The sequence below is a fragment of the Theropithecus gelada genome, chromosome 13, assembly GCF_003255815.1.
Source record: "Theropithecus gelada isolate Dixy chromosome 13, Tgel_1.0, whole genome shotgun sequence".
NCBI lineage: Eukaryota > Metazoa > Chordata > Mammalia > Primates > Cercopithecidae > Theropithecus > Theropithecus gelada.
In genome coordinates, this window is record NC_037681.1 from 20,226,101 (window position 1) to 20,244,138 (window position 18,038).

An 18,038-nucleotide genomic window follows, 5' to 3' on the forward strand; every position below is an offset into this window, starting at 1 on the left:
TTTTTTTTTTTTTTTTGAGACGGAGTCTCGCTCTGTCACCCAGGCTGGAGTGCAGTGGCCGGATCTCTGCTCACTGCAAGCTCCGCCTCCCGGGTTTTAGGCCATTCTCCTGGCTCAGCCTCCCGAGTAGCGGGGACTACAGGCGCTCGCCACCTCGCCCGGCTAGTTTTTTGTATTTTTTAGTTGAGACGGGGTTTCACTGTATTAGCCAGGATGGTCTCGATCTCCCGACCTCGTGATCCGCCCGTCTCGGCCTCCCAAAGTGCTAGGATTACAGGCTTGAGCCACCGCGCCCGGCCAATGTCCTTTTTTATTAACTTAATGTCAACTGATCAGGGACTTGAAGTACATCGGCAAATTCCTTTCCCCTCTTCCACATGGCACTTCATCACTTTTGTTAGACTCTACTGATTAGAAGCACACTTACCAGGAGAGTGTTACAGAAGGGCTTGCCTATTGGGGTTCAGCTGAGAATTTTGCCTACTGAGCGTGTAAGGTTGTATCTGGTTCAAATTGTAGTAAAGCACACATAAGGTAAAATTTCCCATCTTAACCATTCTTAATTGTACACTTTAGTGGTATCAAATACATTCACATTGTTGTGCAACCATTACCATCATCCATCTCAAGAACTCTACTTTTGTGAACTGAAACACTGTGTCCAATTAGATACTAACCTCCCATTCTGTTTTTGCTCAGCCCTTGGCAATCATTCTATTTTCTATTTCTATGAATGTGATCATTCTAGGTATCACATGTAAGTGGAATCCTGTCTTTTTGTGCCTGGCTTATTCCACCTAGCATAAAGCCCTCAAGGTTCATCCCTGATGTAGCCTGTCACAGAATTCTCTCCCTTTTTAAGGCCAAATCATGTTTCATTGCATGTATAGACCGTGCTTTGCTCACGCATTCGTCCATTGGACACTTGCTTCCATCTTTTGGTTCCTGTAAATGCTGCTGCTATGAACTTGGATACAGAATATCTCTTTGACATCCTGCTTTCAATTCTTTTGGGAATACGTCCAGAAGTGGAAATTCTTGGTCATATGGTAATTCTATTTGAATTTTTTTTAGGAATGGTCATGTTGTTGTCCACAGTGGCTGCACCATTTTACATACCCACCGGCAGTGCACAAGGGTCTAATGTCTCACTCCACACCAACACTCGGTATTTTTGAGTTTTCTTGATAGTAGCTGTTCTAGTGGGTATGAAGTGCTATCTCACGGTAGTTTTTGTCTGCATTTCCCTTATTCTGGGTGATGCTCAGCACCTTTTTGTGTGCTCATTGATGATCTGTATATCTTTTTTGGAGAACTATTTCCTTATATATCTTATTGTTATAATGTGTATTTCTGTACTAATGATCTTGGCCACCTCCTCATATGCTTCCTGGCTTTTGGGGTTTCCTCTCCCAAAAACTGCCTGCTTGTGTCCTTTGTCCATTTATTTTTCTTGTTAATTTTCAGGAGTTCCTTGTTTATTGAGGCTACTAATCTCTTGTCAGTATTAGACTACACACAACTTCTCTCGTTTTGCCATGTGTCATTTAGAACAGATCTATTTGATTTTAACATCATGAAATCCCCTCCCTTTTTTCTGCCTTATGGTTTCAAAGCTGGAGGCATCACAATACCTGACTTCAAACTATACTACAAGGCTACAGTAACCCAAACCACATGATACTGGTACCAAAACAGAGATATAGACCAATGGAAAAGAACATTTGAATTACCAGACTGACTAAGGAATAATCACCTTCACCCCATGGGGGCAGACACCATCCAATCGGTCAAGGGCCTTGATAGAGCAAAAAGCAATGGAAAAGTGCATTTCCTCATAACCCTAATGGAGGAGACACGCCTGCCTCTCATAACCCTAACTGATGGAGGAGACACGCCTGCCTCTCATAACCCTAACTGATGGAGGAGACACGCCTGCCTCTGAGACAGCCCTTTCCCTCCCAGGCCCAGGTGTTCTGAGCATAGCCACCTTCAGAGGTAACCACTGGTGGTATCTATGTTGTAGATCCCTTCTATTATTCCAGAATCTTCCATAAAGTCTTGTTCAACGTGGCAGCAAACCACAGCCTAGAATGGAGAAACAGAACCATGAGCATAGTTAGGGGATGGACAGATGAGCTTTATTATGGGAATTGGCTCCTGTGATTATGGAAGCTGAAAAGCCCCACCATGTGCCTTCTGCAAGCTACAGAACCAGGGAAGCTGGTGGCGTAACTCAGTCCAAGTTTGAAGGCCTGAGAACCTGGGGCTGGGGGTGCTGCTGGTACAAGTTATATAATCCAACGCCTGGATCTAATGTCCGAGGGTAGGAGAAGATGGGTGTCCCAGCTGCAGGAGGGAGGGAGGGAGAGAGGGAGGGAGGGAGAGAGAGGGAGGGGGAGGGGAGGGGGGGGAGAGAGAGAGAGAGAGAGAGAGCGCGCGAGAGCGCCTGCATGCAAATTCTCTTTTCCTCTGCCTTTTTTCTATCAAGGCCCTCAATCAATTGAATGGTGTCTGCTCCCACTGGGTGAAGGTGAATATTCCTTACTCAGTCCAGTGATTCAAATGCCAATCTCTTCCAGAAACACCCTCACAGATATACCCAGAAATAATGCCTTACCAGCTCTCTGGGGATCTGGTATCCCAGCCAAGCTGACACCTAGAATTAAACATCACGTCTCCTCTTCCCAGCCCTCCGGTGTTCCACGGACAGATGGGCGGAGTCCCCCTGCTCATTCTAATGCCAGCCCAAGTCCTTTTCTCCAAGGGATGTACAGGAGAAAGGCCTGTCAGTGCCTTCAGGGAACACCTGTCCCCAGCCATAGGGAGGGCCTTTGTCCCTCTGGGCGCAGGCAGTCAGTTACATGTCTGGACCTTCTGGGTAATGCGTTCTGGCATGAGTCCAGGATGGGGCTTACCAAGTCCAGTCCAGGTTGGGCAGGGCTCAGCTCAAATCAGTTTCTGTTTCTCTCAGGGTGGGGTCAGTCACAATCAGTGTGTATGGCAGCTGGCCTACGGGTCTTGCTGCATTGCAGCTCTGCCTCTCCTGCAAACCGCTTGAAGGAGAAAGAGCACACTGAGTCCTTGGTGGCCCAATCCGGGTCTGAGAGGGATGCTTCTTTTCAAATGTCCAAATTGCAGCAAACCACCACCACCACAACAAAAGACATTTCTTCCAAAGAAGCAGCACGTCTGAGAGCTGAACTCTGAGATGCCGGGCGGGCCTCGTCTCTACGGTCAATACATGCAAACTTCTAGTCTAAAGTCTCTGCCTTGGGGATACTTCTCAGCATAAGAACTCCTTAAGAGGTGGGGACATGTCCACAACGGCAAAACTCAGCTGCCTGTACAGATGGTGTTCCCAGAACTAAGGGGCGTCAGCCCTCGGTAAATTCAAGTCTGCACTCTTAGGACGCAACTTACAACTTCGAAATGAAGGTCTATAGTTTTCGTTTTTCAGCTTCAGTCTCAGGATCTCGATGTGCACAGGGCACTGTGATACAAAAGAAAGGTAAGACAGGGTACAAAATGGATTCTGCAGGTACCGGGAGGATGTTGCAAATCCCAGTGGAGGTGAGTGGATGCACACACAGCCTGGACAGACACGAAATGGCACAAAGGGAGAGATAAGGCTACATCCTGGAGGGGCAGGCTGTGGGAGTCACATCAGGGCTGGTGAGTCAGAGAGGAAGGAGGGATGTGAACACGTTCTGTGCTCTCTTAGGCCCCTCCAGGCTCATGTGTGGCTTCTCTCGGGCACATGTCCTGTCACATGCCCTGGAACTGCGGAATCCTCTGGCATGTCAGGTGGACTCATTCCACGGGGGCAGGAACAGAGAGCACAGTCGTTCCCACATTCATCTGTTCTATACTGCTTGCCTCCCACTGGCTGGTCTCCTGCTGGGTGCTGGGAACACAGTTACAACACGAATGAACCCAGAAGGTCTTTGTTCACGCGGAGCTTAGGGCCGAGACAGGAGTCGGGTCTTAATCAAATAACCACACGAACGAACGTACTGGCCACAGGCCCAGCTGAAACCTCGGCACCTCGCGGCTGCGGGAGGTTCCCGACTGGTCTAGGCTTCCCATTAACAAAGGAAATGACCCTGGGGAGGTCCATGGTCATTTCCATGACAGGAAAACAAGTCAGCTGTCTCCTGACGACGTTCTCTCCTTTCTAATCGTCCTCAACTCGGAATTTTGCTACAGCCTGAACCCCAGTTTGGGGTGACTGAGCCCTGGGATAGCCTGTTTAATCAGAATCTGGCCTGAGTCCCTGCTTGAAGCTCGGGCACCCGGGGCCTCGCGGCCGCCTGCAGCAATCCCCTCACACCGCGGGCCAGGGCCGGCTGGAGAAGTGAGCAGGCCGCCCACCGAGCACGGAGACCGGGAAGCGAGCAGGCCGCCCACCGAACACAGAGACCGGGGAAGCCAGCAGGCCACCCACCGGGCACGGAGACCGGAGAACCGAGCAGGCCACCCACCGAGCACAGAGACCGGGGAAGCCAGCAGGCCACCCACCGGGCACGGAGACCGGAGAACCGAGCAGGCCGCCCACCGGGCACGGAGACCGGAGAACCGAGCAGGCCACCCACCGGGCACGGAGACTGGGTAAGGGAGCAGGCCGCCCGCCGAACACAGAGACCGGGTAAGGGAGCAGGCCGCCCACCGAACACAGAGACCGGGGAAGCGAGCAGGCCGCCCACCGAACACAGAGACCGGGTAAGGGAGCAGGCCGCCCACCGAGCACAGAGACCTGAGGCGAGCAGGCCGCCCACCGAGCACAGGTCATGTGTCCACGTCGAGCGCGGCGGAGCACGGGGCGCAGGGCGGGGCTTCTGGACCAGCGCGCATCCCAATTGGTTCTCAGGGCTGCCTTTTAGCCGGACGCGCCGAGGCGGGCGGTGCGCCCTTCCCCTGGGCAGTCCACGCCTTCCGGCCGCCTAGTGGAGCTGCTGCTTTGGCGGGAGTTGGCGGCTGGTGTGAGGTGAGAGGCGCGGGGGCCGCTCCCTGGCGAGGCCAGGTCAGACGCGGACCGGGATCATCCAGGGGCCTTCCTGCTTCAAGAGCCTGGTCTGAGCGGCCTGTTGGGGACTGGGCAGAAGTTGAAGGGGAGGGAGCGCCGGCCATGCGGGGCCTGTGGCGGGAATGCGGGGCCTGTGGCGGGAATGCGGGGCCTGTGGCAGGAATGCGGGGCCTGTGGCGGGAAAGGGGCCTGTGGTGGGAATGCGGGGCCTGTGGCGGGAATGCGGGGCCTGTGGCAGGAATGCGGGGCCTGTGGTGGGAATGCGGGCCCTGTGGCGGGAATGCGGGGCCTGTGGCGGGAATGCGGGGCCTGTGGCGGGAATGCGGGGCCTGTGGCGGGAAAGGGGCCTGTGGCGGGAATGAGCCCCTGCGGGGCCTGTGGCGGGAAAGGGGCCTGTGGCGGGAATGCGGGGCCTGTGGCGGGAAAGGGGCCTGTGGCGGGAAAGGGGCCTGTGGCGGGAAAGGGGCCTGTGGCGGATCTGGGGGTAGCTCAGGGAGCGCCTGCCGCGGTCTGGCGAGGGAGCCGAGGCCTGAGGGGCCCTGGGCGGGGCTGTGGGGCGCCGCGGCCGTGTTGGAGCAGAGCCAGGAAGGTGAGGTTCTCTCGCGGCTCTCTGTAGGGTGCGAACATTCCCAAAAGGGGCAGGTTTAGAGTCTGACCCTTGATCAAGGGCTGAACACGCAGATGTGCACGGGCTCAGGCGTCGATGATCATCAAGGTGGAGGCAGACGGGAGGGCTCCTGCGGTCGGGCTACGGGGACAGCGGCGGCCAGCTGGGCCCTGTGGGGTGTGTGCTCAGATGCCAGAGCTCAGCTTTTTCCATTACAACCGCGACTGGAAACCTTGATTTTAAAAAAATGTGTATATAACAAGCCTTCTGCTGTTAAACGTTGGTTTTACTTCATAAGGTCTCAGCACGTTGTATAGTCAAAGAAATATGTGTGTGTGTGTGTGTGTATATATATATATATATGAGTATATATATGAGTTGAATTTACCCTCGAGGTGCCAGTTTACATCCTCTGCTGTAGGAGTCCTGAGCTGTGTCGTTGAGGTAATTGGCAGATGGGGGTAACCTCTTGCCCTAGCTTTGACTCTGCTTCGGTAGAGTTAGCACAGAACTAATGGGGTTGGATTTGGGGATTGGGGGTGGTCTTCGGCTAAGGGACAGATACCCGCCTTGCAGAGCAGGCAGGACTCACCACAGGCCTCGGCTTGTAGCCTTGCTGTAGCATGTGTCTGTGAACAGGGCTATGCAAACATTGTGAAGATACGGAGTGCCTTTGGGATGAGCCTCCTGTGGCCCCCCAGACCCCGGGCACTGCAGGATCCTGATCCCATTATTGATTGGCTTCATGTCGGGAAACTGAGCTGACTGGGGAAAGGAGGAACGTGCCTGGAGAATTTTTGGGAGGATGTTACTGTGGGTCAGCTGGCTCTGCCTGGTTCTCTCTTGCACGCAGGGCGGACTGCTGGACATACAGAGATGAGCCCCTGCCCTCAGGACACTCCAACCACGTAGGGAGATGAAACCATGGTCCTGGAGGAGGGCTTCGAATGGCTCTTTGTCCGGCAGGCTTGGGCTGGGGAACCCAAGGAGGAGAGGGAGGGCTTAGAGGGTCTTCCAGAAGCATCGTGGACTTAGAACCCTGGGCAGAATTGGGTGGGTGGCTGGGAAAGGAGAGGGTCCCAGATGGGCCTGATTACAGTGTGATGGGGATGGGGAAACATGATTAGAGCAGCCTATTCATCAGGGTCATGCTGGGAAATAGGGAAGAGGGGCTTCTAGGCCCCAATTTTTGAGCCAGGAGGCGTTCAGTGCTGTTTGAAGGAACATATTTGTTAGTTGAGGGAAATATCGTGGTGGGATGGAGAGGCTGAGGAGATACAAGTGGCATCTTCTGTGGAGAACGTTAATGTGAGAGGGGAGTGATTGTGGAAAAGTCTGTCTTGTCCTTAACTAAGTGCTCATTCTTGCGAGTAGGCCTCTGTATTCTGACCCCCAGTTGTCCCTCTTCTATTAGCCAGCCCACATTCCCATATGTTTGGGTGGTTACAGGGCTGTCTCCTGGTGGGGAGGGGAAGGGCAGCTGAGAAGGACCTGGTAGCCTCATGGCGATAGTCTTCTTCCTCCTTGGCAGTCTCATGCCTCCGTCTTTTCAGTCCAGCCCTTATTCTTTCCCTCTGCACAGAAAAGATCAGCATCTCCGGTACAGCCCTCATCTGTGCTAGGAGATGGCAGGGTGGGTGTGCATGGTAAGACAACCCATCCCCCTCATATTGACCTGAGGAGGGCCCTGACCTGGCTACTGTGAGACTTTTTGAGAAGAGCTGGCTCCTTTGTGGGACCAGTGGGTGTGGGGCAGGGCCTTGATCTGAGCCAGCCCCTAGTTTCCAGCCTAGGTTCTCCTTACCGCTGATGGCCTAAGTGATGTCTGTCTGTCCTGTGATGGGGGGGTTGCAGTTACTTCAGGAGTCCCTGGATTATAGCTCAGATTCTTATGGCTCCATCCCTCTACCTTTCCCTGGCTCAGGTTTCTGTGGGGACAAGGAGCGTGGCAGAGGTGACTGGTTCGTGGTTCTTCTAGGCTCTCATGGCCACCATGTTGGAAGGTAGACGCCAGACTCAGCCAAGGAGTAGCCCCAGTGGCCGAGAGGTAGTGTGGCTTGTCCCATTCCTCAAATCCCCTCTGCTCTGCCACCCCTTCTGCTGTGCCCCTTACTTCTAGAGCCTCTGACGCTCCATCTTTCCCTCTCTCCTGCCAAGGACTTTGAGTCCTCTCATCTCTCCTCATTGCCCTTTCCAGACTAGCCTGTGGTCCTCAGGCTTTGGGATGAAGCTGGAGGCTATCACCCCATTCCTGGGGAAGTATCGCCCCTTTGTGGGTCGCTGTTGTCAGACCTGCACCCCCAAGAGCTGGGTGAGTGATGGTAGGGCCAGGCCGCGACCAGGAAGCTTGGTTCTGGGAGCCGAAGCTCTGGGAAGCTGCTTCCTTTATGCCCTTCCAGGCTTGGCTCTTCCCTGCCCCATGCCTCTGCCTCTGTCTTGCAGGGGAAGGGGTGCACTGGGATTGGTTGTGTGGTTGGGCTGTGGCTTGTTCCCAGGCCTGGGAGAGTTGGGTGGGAGAAGTGCAGAGGGGCCTAAGTGTGGTAAGGTGTGCCCAGGGGGCTGGGGTCTCATCATGCCGGTGTGAGTTTTCTTGTTCAGTTTTGGGGACACCACCCTCTCAGACTTCCCCAGCACTCAGCTCATGCTTGAAGACCTCTTTTTCGGTTCGTGCCACGTGATGGTGGTGAGGGGGCCCAGATTTCTCGTGGAGACCCGGGTTGCCTGTTCTCTGCTGTTGAGAAGATAACTTCCTGGAGACTTTCATATGCCACCTGAAAAAGGGTGATTCTGTACAGGATACAGCACTTCAGTTTTGAGCATGGGCCCCTTTTTCCTGAGCCAGCCTAGAATCTGGGGTCAAATGCCTTTGGGAAATACGGTGCTGTAATGTTTTCTCCTGGAAGACTTGGCAGGCCACCAGGCAGAGACCAGAGGGCAGCACAGGGGCTTTTCTTTGCCAGTTTGCAAAGGTCCCCCAAGACATGCTGTCTCTCCCCCTCTCTGGCAGGAGTCCCTCTTCCACAGAAGCATAACGGACCTAGGCTTCTGCAGTGTGATCCTGGTGAAGGAGGAGAACACCAGGTAGTCAGAGCTACAGACTGGAGCAGGGTTGGGGACAGGGCCCCTTGGGTGCAGGGCTGCTGGGGCCCTGCTCTTTGGTGCCATTTTCTTGCTCTGATAGAAAAAGAATGGCCCCGTCCTCTGTTCCACAAGCCTGCAGGGAGGGGCAGACGTGGAGCTCTCCTGCAGTTCCTTCTGTGAGCATGTGTGGATTGCCCACTGTGTTTCAGGCTGTGAACCTGTCCCTGACTCAGCAGGGTGAGGGGTGGGAATGGGGCACAGATGGATAGGCAGTTCTTCTTCCTGCTCAGGTGTACCTGGGACATGGGACTGGGGTGTGGTCCCTTTCTGATTGAATAGCCCTCTGTGAGCCCTGGTGGAGGTGGGCCCTCTCTGAACGATCTTCCCTCCTGCTCTGGGAGCTGTGCCCAGGTTTCGGGGCTGGCTGGTTCGGAGGCTCTGCTATTTCCTGTGGTCCCTGGAGCAGCACATCCCCCCCTGCCAGGATGCCCCACAGAAGATCGTGGAAAGCACCGGGTGAGGAGGCAGGGAGTGAGGTCTGGCTGGCATTTCTGGGATCCTGAATGGGATGACAATGACAGTAGGTAGGGGTGGTTCAGAGGGCTGGCTGGGGCAAGGCTTCTAGAGCGTGAGCTTTGCCTGGGACCCTTCCTTAAGGAGAAGGGTGAAGATTGGAGGCCGTTCCCTGCTGCAGCCTCATATCACTCCTCCCAACCCCCCCACAGGGTGCAGAACCTCCTCTCAGGGAGGGTCCCAGGAGGCGCTGGCGAAGGCCAGGCTCCTGACCTTGTGAAGAAAGAGGTACAGCGCATCCTGGGTCACATCCAGGCCTCACCCCGTCCCTTCCTGGTCAGGTAACTGTGCTGAGGGGCACTCATCCTTGGGCTGGGGACTGTTCTTCTGGAGAGTGGGTGTTGGCTGGGCGTGGGGAAGTGCTGAACTCTCCTCCTAGGGAGCTGGGTAGTGTTTACCAGAGTGGGCTGCAGCCTGCCTTCACCACCGCCTCCCATCCCCACATTCCCCAGCACAGGTGTGAGCTTCTGTTACATGCAGTGCACTGTTCCAAGGAAATGGAGGGGCAAACAGAGATACGCGTGGCTGCAAGAAGGAAGGAACAGGGCTGAGACAGAATACCAGTAAGGGGACAAAGAGACTGTTTAAGCCAGAGCCAAGAGGAGGAAAAGGAGCCAGCCTTGGGGGTACAAGAATGAGGGGAACAGTCTTGCTAGAGGGAATAGCCTGAGTTTTGATCTTGGGCAGGAGAGGGACTAGGTTTGCTCAAGAAGCTGACGTGGTTGGAAGCCAGCAAGTGAGGGTTCGAGAGCTGTGGGAGGTGAAATCGAGAGGCAGAAGGGATCAAATCATGTAAAGCTGTGCAAGTTTGGACCGGATCTCCAAGTGCAGTGAAAAGCAGCTGCAAGGTTTTAAGTGGGAAGTGATGACATTGTGGATTAGGGTCAAGAGTGGAGACTAGAAGGGCATCTGGAAGGCTGTTTTGTTAGTCCAGGTGCGAGATGATGGTGGACAGTAGAGGTTGAAAAGTGGATTGAGAGATCGAGGTGACATTAACAGGACTCACTGATGGACTGGACGGTGGGAGCAAGGGCAGTGAGGGAAATTGGAGAAGTTACAGGACAGCCCCATTTCTAGCCTACTTTCTGGTGGTATGTACAGAGAACAGGCTTTGGGAGAAGTGAGTTGGCCCAGAAAGCTAATCTGGACAGAGAGTTTTGGTATTTGACATGCTTGTGGAGACACTGAGGAGGCAGTTGCATGTAGGAGCTTGGAGCTCAGAAGAGAGGTTGGGGCCAGAGACACTGAAGCTTTAGCATACAGATGGTGTTTAAAGCCAAGGAAATGAATGAGTCCCTGAGTGCAGGAGGGCTTGGGGCAGCATGTGTCAAGCTGAGCTGTCTTGAATATGCTGAGTGGCCAACTGAGCAAGGACAGAAAGTAGAGGTTGTTGGTGACCTTGGCCAGCCCTCCACTGTGACAATTCCTTGACTTTGTTAAGATTTCTAGTGCCTTGATGTCCCTTGACATCAGCCATCAGCCTCCCTGTCTGTGTTGCCTTCCCTCTGAGCCTAGCTGAGATTGCAGGCTCAGGGTGCGAGTAATGCTCTTGTGAGGGAATCATAGGCATGACCCCCGACTGTCTGCCTTCTCTTTGCACCCCAGCAGCCCAGCATTGCTAGAGAAACACACACCAGTGGACTGGTTTCCTTGCTAAGTGCAAATGTCACAGGGACACATGGCACCCTCCAGAGCTCCCATCTAGCCTGCTCCTTCTTAGACTTATCCAGTGTCAACTGATGCTGCATCTCATGCTTCACAGAAAGATAAAAGCCATCACATGGGGACTTGCTGCTTATCCGCCACATTTCCCTGCTACTGCAGCTATGTATCTGTCCTAAATTAAAGCTGGTCCTACACCGGTGCAGTGGCTCATGCCTGTAATCCCAGCACTTTGGGAGGCCAAGCAGGGTGGATCATCCAAGAGCTCAGCCTGGGCAACATAGACAAGCCTGGGCAAACTTGTTTCTCCAAAAAATTAGTTGGGTACAGTGGTGCGTGCCTATGGTCCCATCTACTTGAGAGGCTGAGGTGGGAGGATCGCTTGAGCCCAGGAGGCAGAGGTTATAGTGAGCCAAGTTCGTGCTATTGCACTCCAGCCTGAGCAACAGAGCAAGACCCTGTCTTAAAAAATAAATAGAGCCGGTCTTCCTGTTGGGCTGGATGGACAACCCCACCTGCCTGCCCACCAGGGATTTTGCCCCTGCAGTTGTCCCCTTTCCTTCTTCTATCACTAATCCTTCGTTTTTATTTGACCTTTCCTGGCAGTTTGCGAAGAACAGGCTGGGTTTTGCCTGGAGAGAGGCTTGGTTCTCTAGTCTCCTTTAGGGTAAATGGAGGCAGATGCTCTGATTCTGATGTGAGGCAGCTGCACCATGAGGTCGTGGGAGAGTAGCAGCGTCTGGTGGGCATGAACTGTGGTGTCAGAACTTCCAGTCCCAGCACCACTACTGCTTAGTGTTCGCTACCATGAAGCAGTTCTGTAGCTTCCCTGAGTCTCACTTTCCTCTTCTGTAAAATGAGGACAGTGGTGGGGCCTGCCTTAGAGGAGCACTGGGCGGCCCTCCAAGTGCCCCGGGCTGAGCGTCACTCCTTGCCGCACCTCAGGCCTGGTGTCCCTCCCCAGGCTGTTCAGCTGGGCGCTGCTGCGGTTCCTGAACTGCCTCTTCCTGAATGTGCAGCTCCACAAGGGTCAGATGAAGATGGTCCAGAAGGCCGCCCAGGCAGTAAGGCCCGCCCTCCATTGGGATGGGGATGGTGGGAGCAGAAGAGCAGAGGCTGGGCCAAGCCCGTAAGTGAGGAGCAGCCCCCATCTGGTCCTGCTTCCTGACCTCTCTGCTCCCGCCATACAGCAGTCCAGTCCCCATCAGCTGGTGGGAAAAATCCCCTGCTTTTTGCCGACCTTCCCTTTATGTCTCACGGCCCTGCTCCCACGGGGCTTCCTCTAACGTCTTTCCATCATGGTCTTAACAACCATTACGTCAGTGCATCAGTGCAGTTACCTTAAAAGTTGTCTAAACGCTCCTTTGCCTTTGGGAAATGTGCTCAGAGGAAGAACTCTCAGCTGGACCCTCCCTCCCTCGGGCTGCCCTGGGTCTTTGGCTGCCTGTGTCCTCAGGGTGGGGCAGGTTGGCACTTCCCTCTGGCTCTCCCCGGAGCAGGGCTCGCCGCTTGTCCTCCTCTCTACTCACAAAACCCTCCTGGACGGGATCCTGCTACCCTTTATGCTGCTCTCCCAGGGCCTGGGTGTGCTCCGTGTGGCCTGGGACTCCCGCGCCTGCTCCCCTGCCCTCAGGTAAAAAGCTTTTGCCTCTAGACATACGTGGGAGAAGCCGCAGGCTGGGGTGGGGTGTGTATTGGGGTGTGTTGGCAGCAGCTCCCTGCTAAAGCCCTCTTCATGGCCCCTCTCATCCCAACCATACAGCAGTCTGGCCTGTGGGGCTTAGATGGAGGGGTCAGCCACAGGGCCTAGGGCCATGGCTTCACCTCAGGGTATTCAAGTAGGACACAGGCTGGCCGTGGGGGAGCTGAGACTCTCACTAGCCCGTTATTCATTCTCATCTCCAGAGCCCCTTTCCTTATCAAGTTCTGCCCTATGTCCCACAGAGTTCTCCTGAGGAAGCTTGGGGGGCTTTTCCTGCCCCCAGAGGCCAACCTCTCCCTGGACAGCTCTGAGGGGCTCCTTGCAAGGGCTGTGGTCCAGGCGGTGAGTGCCCCCAGTGGTTACATATGAGCCAGGCTAAGAGGACCAGGGGTCTGTTTCTGCTCTGGCCTTAACACCCCCTGTCCCCACTTATTCCAGGTCATAGAGCAGCTGCTGGTTAGTGGACAGCCCCTGCTCATCTTCCTGGAGGAACCTCCTGAGTCCCCGGGGCCACGGCTGTCAGCCCTGGGCCAGGCTTGGCTGGGGTTTGTGGTGCAGGCAGTCCAGGTGGGCATCGTCCCAGATGCTCTGCTGGTACCAGTGGCCGTCACCTATGACCTGGTTCCGGATGCACTGTGTGACATATACCATGTGAGAACGTGAGACCCTCCAGCCCTTGGGCCCCTGGGTGGACACCAGCTCCAGATAGGAGGCAAAATATTGTGTCCTGTGGCTGAGTCCCTCTTAGGGCTGCTGGGGCTACAAAGGAATCATCTGGCAGCACCTGCCAAGGCCATTACCATCATCTCATTTCATCCTCTGAAGACCTTGATAGGGATTTTTCCTGTGTCATGGATAAGAAAAGAGGAGCTTGGGACAAGGTCATGCACCAGTTTGGGCCTGAGATAAAACTGAGCATGCTGGGACCAGAGTATACCTCTGGAGACCAGGATGGGTGGGCAGCCCTGATGTCCACTCCAGAGCAGTGCCCCTGGCGACTATAGTCATCCTCTCCCTCCTTGCAGGCCTCGGCCCCCCTGGGGCTGTGGACAGGAGCTCTGGCTGTGCTACGTAGCCTGTGGAGCCACTGGGGCTGCAGCCGCCGGATCTGCTCCAGGGTGCACCTAGCTCAGCCCTTCTCCCTGCAGGTATGGAGTCAGCTGGGGAAGGCTGGGAGTACCTAAGGGGTCTGTCCTAGGCATCTTGGCAGTCTGGCCCTCGAAGCCACTGCAGGGATAGCTTTGCCTACTTCCAGTGGGCTGTGTGCAAGTTTCCTGATAGTCCAGCACAGGCCACCTAAGAACCTTGTCCTGGGCAGGAATACATCGTCAGTGCCAGAAGCTGCTGGGGCGGCCGGCAGACCCTGGAGCAGCTACTGCAGCCCATCGTGCTGGGCCAATGGTAGGGGCATGGGATCGTGCGGTCTCATGGGCAAGGCAGGCAGCCCTTCAGCACCAGCGTCTGTATCCCCCCTAGTATACACACACTAGCAGACCTCCCTCACCACATATTCTGGGGTCATCTTGGATAGTTCCAGGCACTCGCCTTCCCAGCAGTCTGAGTGTGAGAATATGGCACAGAGGCGTGGAAGGGACTGGGGTTTATAGAAGCCATCCTCTGTCCTGGGGCTGGGAGGGGGGAACACCCTCACCTTTTAGAAAGCTCTAGGCTTTCCCACAGCTGTTTTTCTGTTTGGTCCCTTCATTCTGTAATCTGTGTCTCTCATCTCAGTACTGCCGTCCCAGACACTGAGAAGGAGCAGGAGTGGACTCCCGTAACTGGGCCTCTCCTGGCCCTCAAGGAAGAGGACCAGCTCCTGGTCAGGAGACTGAGCTGTCATGTCCTGAGTGGTGAGGGTGAACCAGATCTGGGCCTTTGGGGGCGGGTCCCTGAATCGTCCCCTCTCTAGGTCAGCCAGTCACCAGGGTTCTCCATTCCAAGTGAGTGTCTGCACGTGAGACCCTCTATGGTACCTCGGGGACATGTGAAGAATGGAACCCTCCTCCTACAGGAGGAGCAGGGCAGCCAGGGCTGGCATGAGGGAGCAGCTAAGTGCATGCACAAAGATGGTGGCCTGAGGCCAGGAGGCTGCAGCTGCTTCCCCAAGGCCACACCCAGCCCTGCCTTCTGAGGGGAGTCTCCTTAGCTTGGATGGGGATGGTGTTAACTGAATGGAACGATACGTGTAAGGGCTTAGCAGAGCGCCTGTGCAGAGGGCCCTTATAGAGAGAGCCATCAGTATTGTCTCCAGTGGCCCCCTGTAGTAGAGGCTGTGGGTTGGTGTGTGGGCCCCAGGACGAGATCCAGGGAAAGGCCCCCAGCTCCTGGCCTGGCTGTCAGCCTGTGTGATAAAAGCCACTGCTCTGGGCGTACATTCCTCATCCCTGGGGTGGAGCTGGGATGTGTGGCGAGGAAGACTTGCCAGATAATGGAGGGACCAGGCTGCTGGGCCTCAGCCCCTGACCAGCATCTCCACCCCCCACCCCGCCCCACTCCAGCCAGTGTGGGGAGTGCTGCGGTGATGAGCACGGCCATCATGGCGACACTGCTGCTCTTCAAGCACCAGAAGGTAGCGGGTGCCATGTGGTGGGGACCTGGGCGGGGGGGTGGGGTGTGGCTCTCCTGCTCAGGCCTGCTCTGCCCACCCAGGGCGTGTTCCTGTCACAGCTCCTGGGGGAGTTCTCCTGGCTGACGGAGGAGATACTGTTGCGTGGCTTTGATGTAGGCTTCTCTGGGCAGCTACGGAGCCTGCTGAAGCACTCTCTGAGCCTGCTGCGGGCGCACGTGGCCCTGCTGCGCATCCGCCAGGGCGACTTGCTGGTGGTGCCGCGGCCTGGCCCAGGCCTCACGCAGCTGGCACGGCTGAGTGCTGAGCTGCTGCCCGTCTTCCTGAGCGAGGCTGTGGGCGGTGAGTCTTGAGGTGCACGGTGTAGGTGGGATGTGTGTGCAGTGGTGAAAGGAATAGCTTCATCCTCATAATGGACCCACCTCCCCCAGCCTGTGCAGTACGGGGGCTGCTGGCAGGCAGAGTGCCGCCCCAGGGGCCCTGGGAGCTGCAGGGCATATTACTGCTGAGCCAGAATGAGCTGTACCGCCAGATCCTGCTGCTGATGCACCTGCTGCCGCAAGACCTGCTGCTGCTAAAGGTCAGGCCTCCCCTACCGCCCACTTGCTCCTAGGCCTTCCCCTCTTGGTGGCAGGAATGGCCCAACCCTGCCCAAGTCCTACCTCTGAAACCTCCTGGGTGGTAGGTCTGGCCTTGCGCGGCCTTTGGCTAGGCCCCGATCATGTGCCTGGCTTGCCTGAGGCCATATGGGTGCCTTTTTCTCCCCAGCCCTGCCAGTCTTCCTACTGCTACTGTCAGGAGGTGCTGGACCGGCTCATCCAGTGCGGGCTCCTGGTCGCTGAGGAGGTAGGCAGGGCAGCTGGAGACAAGACCCTTCCCTTGGGCCTGGCATCCTCCAGCCTCACACCCTGAAGCCAGCTGCCCCAGGCTCCTCCTCTGCCCTGTGTGTGCTGTGGGGGTGGACTGCCCCTGGCCTTGCAGCGGGGAAGCCTAGCTCACACCTCTCCTCTGTGCCTTGGGAAATGGCCACCTATGCCCCGGTTCTGTCTCTCTCTGGATAGCACTGGACATGTGTGCCTCTGAGGTTGTCTGCACACTTCCTGCTCCCCACATTTCTTGGCGACACGGCCACTGCCCTTGAGGGTGGGAGTTCACTTCCTCCCACTCTGCAGGTTGGCCCAGCAGGTGCTGTGGCATGGCTCTGGCCATCCTCTTGGGTCTCTAGGTCTGCTTTTACTGGATTCACCTGCATGTACCTGGTCTGGGGGTACAGGGTTGATCCCTGGCCAGCCTGTCAGAGAACTATGGCTCCATGGCCCCTAGACCCCAGGCTCCCGGTCAGCCTGTGACACAGGGCGACAGCGACTGAGCAGGAAGCTGCTGTGGAAACCAAGTGGGGACTTTACTGATAGTGACAGTGATGATTTTGAAGAGGCTGAGGGCCGGTACTTCAGGGTGTGTTTCAAGAAGCTGCCCCTGGAGGGAGGTGGCAGGGAGGTGGTGGGGAGCTGCGCTCACCCCGGCCTGTCCTCTCCAGCTCAGCCAGCAGTCACACTGCCCAGACTTCTTTCTCTTCCTCTGCCGCCTGCTCAGCCCACTGCTCAAGGCCTTTGCACAGGCTGCCGCCTTCCTCCACCAGGGCCAGCTGCCCGATACTGGTGAGGCCCTTGTTCCCTTGCAGTCCTCGAGGCAGGCTGTCTGTAGGGCACCAGGTCTAGGTCTTCTCTTTTCCGCAGAGCCGGGCTACACAGAACAGCTGTTCCAGTTCCTCCAGGCCACCGCCCAGGAAGAAGGGACCTTTGGTGAGTCCCAGCCAGTCAGCCCAGGCTCCTGGAGGCAGGGGTGTTTGCTGGTGGTTGCTGCCCCCTGCCGGACAGTGAACCCAACTCTAGGAAGGCGGCTGCAGAGTTCAGAGGGTCTTCTGTCCAGTCTGAGCTCTAGCCCTCCCTGGGCTGCTGCTTTACACAAGAGAACCCTGTGCCCAGTGGCTCCCTGTCCTCCCTACCTAGAGCCTTCACCTCTCTCTCCTCTCCAGAGTGTGCGGACCCAAAGCTCGCCATCAGTGCTATCTGGACCTTCAGAGACCTAGGGGTGAGAGGAGCCACTGTCACCATCTTCTGTCCCTGTTCCCACCCCGATAGAGTGGCTCAGGGAAACCCAGCTATGTCCCCATCACCCCACAGGGCTGGCGTGATGGTCTCATTAAGACCCTGGGATTTACTTGGTGTCTTCCAGCAACATACGTGGTGATGGGTTGGAGAAGATGGGATGGTCTCCTGCCTCTTGGTCTCCCAAATCACTGGTTCATCCTTCTAGGTGGGGTATTAGGGCTGCTTTGAGGCAGCTTTTGCACAAAACACTGAGGTCTCACGGCAGGTTTCTGGGGGACAGGCTTGGTCCCTGGGCCTGGTGGACACAGTCTCTGTGTTGAGGGTACTCATGGCCCATCTTCCATGGCCCAGGTTCTGCAGCAGATGCCGAGCCCTGCAGGCCCCAGGCTCCACCTGTCCCCTACTTTTGCCAGCCGGGAGAATCAGCAAAAACTAGAACAGTTTATCCGGCAGTTCATTTGTAGCTAGAACTGTGAGAAAGAGCCTGTGCCGAGACTTCTCAGCCCCACAACACAGCCATGTCCTAGAGCCAGAAGACGGAGAGGAGGCTGCAAACCCTTAGCTGGTGTATAAATATAATCATTGAGGCTTGATTGTCCCTTGCCATCTCTTGCTTTCTCCCTCCTTTGATGTGATAAACAAGGGGACCAGACAGGTTGTCTTTTCCCAAGCCCAGGAGTATCTTTGTGGCGTATGCGTGTGTATTTGCT

General features: G+C 55.9%; 1 protein-coding gene across 8 annotated transcripts; it reads left to right on the forward strand.

Moving 5' to 3' along the window:
• The first annotated feature begins 4,191 nt into the window (after positions 1-4,191).
• GPAT2 (glycerol-3-phosphate acyltransferase 2, mitochondrial) lies at positions 4,192-18,007 on the forward strand. Of its 8 annotated transcripts, none has more exons than XM_025354112.1 (23): positions 4,192-4,357; positions 4,762-5,023; positions 7,558-7,680; positions 7,831-7,944; positions 8,641-8,714; positions 9,126-9,230; positions 9,440-9,568; positions 11,914-12,013; positions 12,449-12,582; positions 12,894-12,993; positions 13,090-13,302; positions 13,677-13,799; positions 13,970-14,052; positions 14,383-14,501; positions 15,150-15,220; positions 15,301-15,559; positions 15,649-15,797; positions 15,986-16,063; positions 16,541-16,672; positions 16,755-16,875; positions 16,954-17,019; positions 17,253-17,308; positions 17,680-18,007. In XM_025354112.1, the coding sequence occupies exons 3-23, from the start codon at positions 7,618-7,620 to the stop codon at positions 17,794-17,796; spliced, it is 2,406 nt and encodes an 801-aa protein (XP_025209897.1). In that variant the 5' UTR covers positions 4,192-4,357; positions 4,762-5,023; positions 7,558-7,617; the 3' UTR covers positions 17,797-18,007. The 8 variants fall into 8 exon arrangements, with proteins under 8 accessions (XP_025209897.1, XP_025209901.1, XP_025209898.1 ...); XM_025354116.1 differs by having other exon boundaries at positions 15,319-15,559; XM_025354113.1 differs by having other exon boundaries at positions 4,762-4,987.
• The last annotated feature ends 31 nt before the right edge of the window (positions 18,008-18,038 follow it).